The sequence below is a fragment of the Propithecus coquereli genome, unplaced genomic scaffold, assembly GCF_000956105.1.
Source record: "Propithecus coquereli isolate 6110/MARCELLA unplaced genomic scaffold, Pcoq_1.0 Scaffold202, whole genome shotgun sequence".
In the NCBI taxonomy this organism is placed as follows: Eukaryota; Metazoa; Chordata; class Mammalia; order Primates; family Indriidae; genus Propithecus; species Propithecus coquereli.
Genome location: NW_012145190.1, coordinates 970235 through 977108, shown reverse-complemented (window position 1 = coordinate 977108; position 6874 = coordinate 970235). Strand labels below are relative to the sequence as shown.

At 44.0% G+C, this 6874-nt stretch overlaps 1 protein-coding gene across 1 annotated transcript in view; it reads right to left on the bottom strand.

Annotated features, from left to right (window-relative positions):
* Positions 1-5985: 5985 nt before the first annotated feature.
* The window catches only part of TCN1 (transcobalamin I (vitamin B12 binding protein, R binder family)), a 42943-nt gene continuing 42054 nt past the window's right edge, over positions 5986-6874 (bottom strand). Inside the window, exons 7-8 of the mRNA XM_012643854.1 lie at positions 6205-6375; positions 5986-6047 (exon numbers count right to left, since the gene is read on the bottom strand). Of these exons, the coding sequence (XP_012499308.1) occupies positions 5986-6047; positions 6205-6375 (233 nt within the window). The remainder of the gene's footprint in view (positions 6048-6204; positions 6376-6874) is intronic.

The window sequence follows — 6874 nt, the reverse complement described above, 5'->3', positions numbered from 1 at the left end:
CTCCCTGTCCTCTGTCCTGTCCACGTCTCCCGTCCACAGGTGCCAGTATTTGCAAGTGGAGTGTTTCTCTACCTTCTCTTATATGTGCTTCCCTTTGTAACACAGTCTGTCCCTGGACCCAACCACTCCTCACTACCTATGCTGACTTCTCCTTCCCTGATACAGCTAATTTCCATTTGCTTATCTGAGTTTATCTACTATAGACCCTCCAAGGTGTCTGAAGGTGACTTCTAGGCAGCAGAGTCCTATGGGAAGCTTAGGGCTGAGCATGCAGCAAGGGCAATGAGAAAGTGTCCTTTTCCAAAATCCTGGGTCGTTACATTGGGACATTTGGCTAATGTGCCAGTGTCAGCAAGACCTCTCCCAGGTCTTATTGTATCGGTCAGACAACCTCCTGGCTGTTTATCCCAGCCATTGCCTTGAGGTTGGGGGATTTGTAGGCATCAGCTCATTTTATGGTCCAAGGCACCTGCTTTACAACATGTCCTTTTAGGCTCTCAGGTAAGGAACTGCCAGGTGGAGTCTGGCTTCATACAGTTAATTAAGTTGGCCTGGACCTGGGTTCTAGCCTAGACTCTTTCTTTAAAGGTGTTTGACGTTAATCAAGAAATTTATTTAAGTTTCCATGAAATGGTTTTGTTTGACTTTTCTTTCCTTATCTGGGGATAAAAGCAGTCTCAAACAAACACCCAAGGCTTTTAGATGTTATTTTTAAAGTAAGTAGTTAGACAAAACGTGGGAATGATTACGTATACATATTTTCCCCAGAAGTGCAGCTGCATTGTAAAGCAAAGTATACCTCCTTATAAGAGAGAACTGTGCATAGTCGCTTGAAATTATGAAGGAGGGGGCTTAATTTTTTTCTGCATTTTAAGTAGCTCCTTTTAAGGGGAAGTTCTCCAGTGGCTCTCATTTGAGAATAAAAGTCAAAGTCCTCTCAACGACCTACAAGGCCTTAGAAGATCTGGCTTCTGATTTCCTTTCCGACCTCAGGTCCCACCGTTTTCTCCTTTGCTCACTTCGCTGCAGCCATGTGGAACTTCTGTTCCTCGAACACATCAGCCACCTTTGCTCTTGATGTCCCCTCTTCCCTGGCCTCTCTTCTTCCAAATAGCCTCATGGTGGCTCCCTCGCTTCCTTCATGTCTCTGCTCAAAGGTAGGCTTTTAGAGAGGCCTTCCCAGGCCACCTTCTGTGAGACAGCCTCACCTCCACCGACACCCACCAAGTCCCTTTCCTGCTGTGACTCATCACCCTGTGACCCATCACGCCATATATGGGCTTGTTCATTGTTTTCCTTCCTCCCCACTAGAACGTCTGCTTCAAGGGGTCAGGGGCTTTGTCTCTTTTCCTCACAGCTCCCTCCCCAGCACTTGCAACATGACCTAGCTCACAGTATGAATAAAGTAAATATTTTTGAATGAATGAATCAATGAGCAAATAAAGATGTGTTATAAAACACTTTTTTCTTCCTTGGAGAATGCTGGTGGTTTTATGAGGTGAGAGCACAGGGTACATATTGGGGTGTGCAAGACAGCTTCTGATGTGGCCCCATGTTCCTGTCTCCCAGTATTCATTCCCTCGTGTAGTCTCCTTCCCTAGAGTGTGGGCTGGCCTCACTTCTAATAAATATTAATATAATGAAGCAAAAGGGATGAGAAGAGGTTGCACAAGACTGATTTCTCTTTTGCTTACACTTTCTGGCTCTTCTTGCTTCCCGTGGTGATGAGCCACCTGCCAAGTGTGAGCCGCTTTATGGAGAAGCCCACGTCCCTCTCCCGAGAGTAGCCTCCAGCCAGCATCCAGGGAGGGAGGAATCCTGCTTACAGCCATGTGAATGAGGTTGGAAGCAGACTCTTCCCCGGTCCAGCTTTGAGTGGAAGGCAGTCCCAGCTGAAATCTTGATTGCAACCTCATAAGAGACCCTGAGCCAGAGGACCCAGTTAAGCCCTTTCTGAATTCCTGACGCACAGAAACTGTGGGACAACAAATATTGTTTTAGGCCACTAAGTTTTAGGGTAATGTTATGGAGCAATATATATCCAATACATGGTATATGGCAGCAGATGAGACCAGGAAGACAATTTGGGTATATGAGCTGGAGGATTAGTAGGCAGAATAATGCCATCTCTTCCCCCTCCCCCACCACATGTTCTTCTCCCCCACCAGATGTCACACATCCCAGGGATGTCATCACCTTGGATATGTTAGGTAGATTATATGGCAAGAGGTAATTAAAGTTGCACATGGAATTAAGGTGACTAATGAATTGACTTTAAGAGAGGAAGATTAGCTTGGATTATCTGGGTGGTCCCGATGTAACCACAGGGGTCCTTATACATGGCAAAGGGAGGAAGGAGAGTTAGAGTCAGAGAAGTAGATGAGATGATGGAGGCAGAGGTCAAAATGCTGCAATTGCTGGCTTGAAGGTGGAAGGGGGCCATGAGCCATGGGACGTGGGCAGCCTCCAGAAGACGGAAAACACAAGGAAATGGATTTTCCCCTAGAACCTCTAGAAGGAACACATTCCTTTCAACACCTTGATTTTAGCCCAGTGAGACTTCTGACATCCACAACTGTCAGATAACAAATTCATGGTAATCTGCAACAATAAGCATCTCATAAGCAACAATAAGCATCTAATACAGGATCAAGAATCTGGCATGGTGCTAACTCTGGGGTCCAGACCCTGCTCCTGCCCACCCTGCGATGACCTGCACACCATTGGTGTGCCAGCTCTTTTTTATTTATTTATTTATTTATTTATTTTTTTATTTCAGCAAATTATGGGTGTACATATGTTTAGGTTACGTGTGTTGCCCTTGGTTCCCCCCCCACCGATGCCCTTGGTTCCCCCCCCACCGAAGTCCGTGTTTCAAATATGTCCATCCTTCGGGTAGTGCGCATAGCTCTTTAAACATACTCTTCTTGTAAATGCCCACTTACAACCATAGTTGCTGCAAGCTGATTATGACACGATTGTTGCAGCCAGCAGATAACTTGCAGAACAGGAACCACCCAGACCATACATTTCTTAACAACTGCGTTTAGCAATCCTTGACTAACTATTGACTGGGCTTATTTATTTATTCATTTGCTTGTTTCTTCCGTGCCTAATTTTCTGGTATCAAAGCACCCTGATTTTCTCTAGACATCAATAAGATTTATTTGTGGTGTTTTCTCTTTGCTGTGGCAGCAGATGGAAGTTCCTGTCCTAGAGGACTGGTCCAGTTCTGTAATTGTCTCAAACTTAGGAGTTTCTCATAAGGCAAGTGTGGCCAGAACTAGATTTCACTAATCAAAGTTAGTGGAATGCTAAGGAAGTGTTGTTTCATTACCTTTCCTGTCTCTCTCTGAGATTAGAGGCATTTGTATGTAGCAAGGTTGGAATAGGTCCCTTGGAGATCAATGACTCTTTCTCAATGATGCTAGCTCACTTTCAATAATACTTCTTTGTCACCAATTTGAATTAGACCTATTTTTTCAGTGATGTTTGTGTACAATGAAATTGCCCAATGACGTATTTTCTCAGAATGTATCCCTGTTGTTAGGCAATGCAGGACTGTATTTGTGCTTGTGTTTTCTGCTTGAGCTTCCTTATTCACAAAGCCAACCATGTATACTGGTTTTCCCAGGATTGTCCCAGTTTTTCTTTTTTTTCTTTTTAAAAAATTAAATTATTTTTAATTGGTAGATAATGATGGTGTATATTTATGGGGTACAGTGTGATGTTGGTGAGAAGGGAATAGTGAAATGTTGGTCAAAGTGTACAAAGTTTCAGTTAGGAGGAATAAATTTGTTAGACCTATTGTACAGCAGGGTGACTATAGTTAATGTGTATTTCAAAATTGCTAAGAGTGGCCGGGCGCGGTGGCTCATGCCTGTAATTCTAGCACTCTGGGAGGCCGAGGCGGGCGGATTGTTTGAGCTCAGGAGTTTGAAACCAGCCTGAGCAAGAGCGAGACCCCGTCTCTACTAAAAATAGAAAGAAATTAACTGGACAACTAAAAATATATAGAAAAAATTAGCCGGGCATGGTGGTGCATGCCTGTAGTCCCAGCTACTCGGGAGGCTGAGGCAGTAGGATTGCTTGAGCCCAGGAGTTTGAGGTTGCTGTGAGCTAGGATGACGCCATGGCACTCTAGCCTGGGCAAAAGAGTGAGACTCTGTCTCAAAAAAAAAAAAAAAATTGCTAAGAGTAATTTTCTAATGTCTCTTCACAAAAAACATACTAAGTAGGTAAGAGGATGGATCTATTAATCAGCTTGATTTAATCATTCCATGTTGTCTAAGGCATGGAAGTAATTTCTCTTCTTTCTTTCTTTCTTTTTTTTTTTGAGACAGAGTCTTGCTCTGTTGCCCCCAGCTAGAATGTAGTGGGGTCATCATAGCTCACGGCAACCTCAAACTCCCAGGCTCAAGCAATCCTCCTGCCTCAGCCTCCGGAGTAGGTGGGACTACAGGCACATACCACCATGACTAGCTAATTTTTCTGTTTCTAGTAGAGGCAGGGTCACGCTCTTGCTGGTCCCTCCTTGGCCTCCCAGAGTGCTAGGATTACAGGCGTGAGCCATCTTGCCTGGCTTCTTTTTCAAGTGTAATTATTAATAGTCTTTGCTTTTGCTCTTAACAGTTTCCTGGTTGGATGACAAATTTTATGATCACGCTACTCACGGACAGTGATGCCAGTTCTAACATTTTGTGTATTTGTCACCTTAAACCACTATCCTTCAATTTCACATAGCTTGTATAGTCTACAAACAGATCTGACAACTGCCCCTGTGCTAACAGCTCCGTGTGGCCTGGAAGGGTAACATGCCTCCAGCTTCTGTAACTTAGCTTTCAAAATGAGACACAGACCCAAGTGACAGAATCCATTTCTGTCCCTCCGTGAGGGCATCAGTCACATCCAGTTAATGAGGGCAGGGCAGAGTTGCACCTGAGAGTCGAGTATCCATGCCAGAGGCAGTATGGAGGAAGAGGGTTGAGTCCGACAGTGAAGTAGGGCTGCTGGCGGAGGGCAGGAGCAAAGATGATCATTAAGAAAACACAAGGCATAACGAAGAAGACATTACTAAAACAATCTCACTAATTCTACCTGAAGGCTCTTTTTTTGCGGGGGGGGGGAGAGTTAATTTAAATGGGTTACTTATGCTTCATAGGAAGCTCCTTTTGCCCTTTGATATCTTAAAGGCACTTCTGGTTCCGTATCTGTGCGCGACTCAGGCGCTCGGTGTAAAGTGTCAACCAGCTCATGCCACCTGCACGCGATTCAGCTTTTTGTTTTTTTTAAATGTGAATCCTGTGGAAATAAACATTGGAAGTGATTTTTTTGCGTGTGGATTTTGGTGATATGAATATCAGGGTGATTTATTCTGAAATAAAAGGAAAATAAATGTGGGAGAAGAACAGTGGGACCCAAGGGAGACAGAGCTGGGGGGAAGAGATGGTATTGTTTCTCAACCTACAGGCTGACTGTTCATGTAGGAGTCTCCCATCTCCCGCTTTCTTTGAGCAACATTTCTCTCTCTACCCACTGCCTGTCTGAAGTCAATATGACCACTGGGTTTCTCTTTTGCATCTGGGCCTCAGAGAATTCAGTTTCCCTGCAAACTTTCTGCAGCTGCAACCTTAGACCTAGACCCTTATCTCCAATTTCCCAAGTTGCCCAAAGTCACCTAGATAGTTAGTGGGGAAACATTGAGTAGAGCCCCCACTATTAGACATGTGTTCTAATCTCTTTATACTTCTTCCTGAGGTGGTCTTCCCTCTAATAACTTCTAAAATCCTTTAAAAAGTGAAGTGCTTAGAACATACTCTTTTTGTATAGTTGTTAGTCTTTAATTGAACATGCAGAGAGAGAAGGGGAGGTTATTGACTCTCCTATTGGAATTAGGATAAGTGAAAAGGGAAGGCATGAGGCCAATTTCTTGCATGGAATTCCACTGCAAAAGGCTTTTATCCAGTTGAGGAAGGTTTGGGCTTATTAGTATGTGCTCCAACGGACCTGCAAGTTTTCTCCTTCGTGGACAACATAACTACCAGCTCCTGAAAAGGAAGAACGAGAAATGGCTCAAATGATTTGACCACTTAATCACCAAGTAATGGATATTTTCTCTCCCAACTCCTTGGGACATCCCCGCAAAGGCTCACACCCTCACATGCCTGAACGCTTGGGCATTTCACTCTGTGGGTCTTTCCTTACCTTGGCTCAATGGTTCGCCTTCACTCAGAAGTTCCCAGTAGGTTCTGTCATTACTGTTGGCCTTTAGGCCCTGAACAGAGGTGATATAGGGGCCCCACTCACTCTCCACCATGGTGAAACTGTGGGGAACAGCGGAAGAGTTACAGGCCCTTACAATTTTCAAAGGAAACCCTACGTGAGCAAGTCTCACACTTTAATGAATCTAAGAATCACTTGATGACATTCCAAAAAAATGCAGATTTCCTGGCCCTACCCCAGATACTTTGATTTTTAGGTCTGGGCTGAGGCCCAGGAATCTGCATGTTTTTTAAACACTCCAGATGATTCTGATGCTGGTACTCTACATCCTTAATTAGAGAAATGATGTCCATGGTTTCTGCCCCACTTCTGGCCATACTAGACACTTTTTGGTCAACAGCTTCAAACTTCCACCCCAAGGTAGCAACTGTTGAAGATGATAATGCAGTAGAAGACAGTGTTAACCTCAAGTCCCAGAGGTACCATAAATTGGTGAGTTTTCCCTTAGGAGAGTGGAACAGGAAAGAATAATTTGATATTTCATGTTGTGTTTATTAAAAAGTGACATGGTCAATGTTCGTTTCATAGTTCATAGTCATATACCTTCCTGGAAGGCCTGGAAGGCAGCCTTTAAAATATACATATTATATAC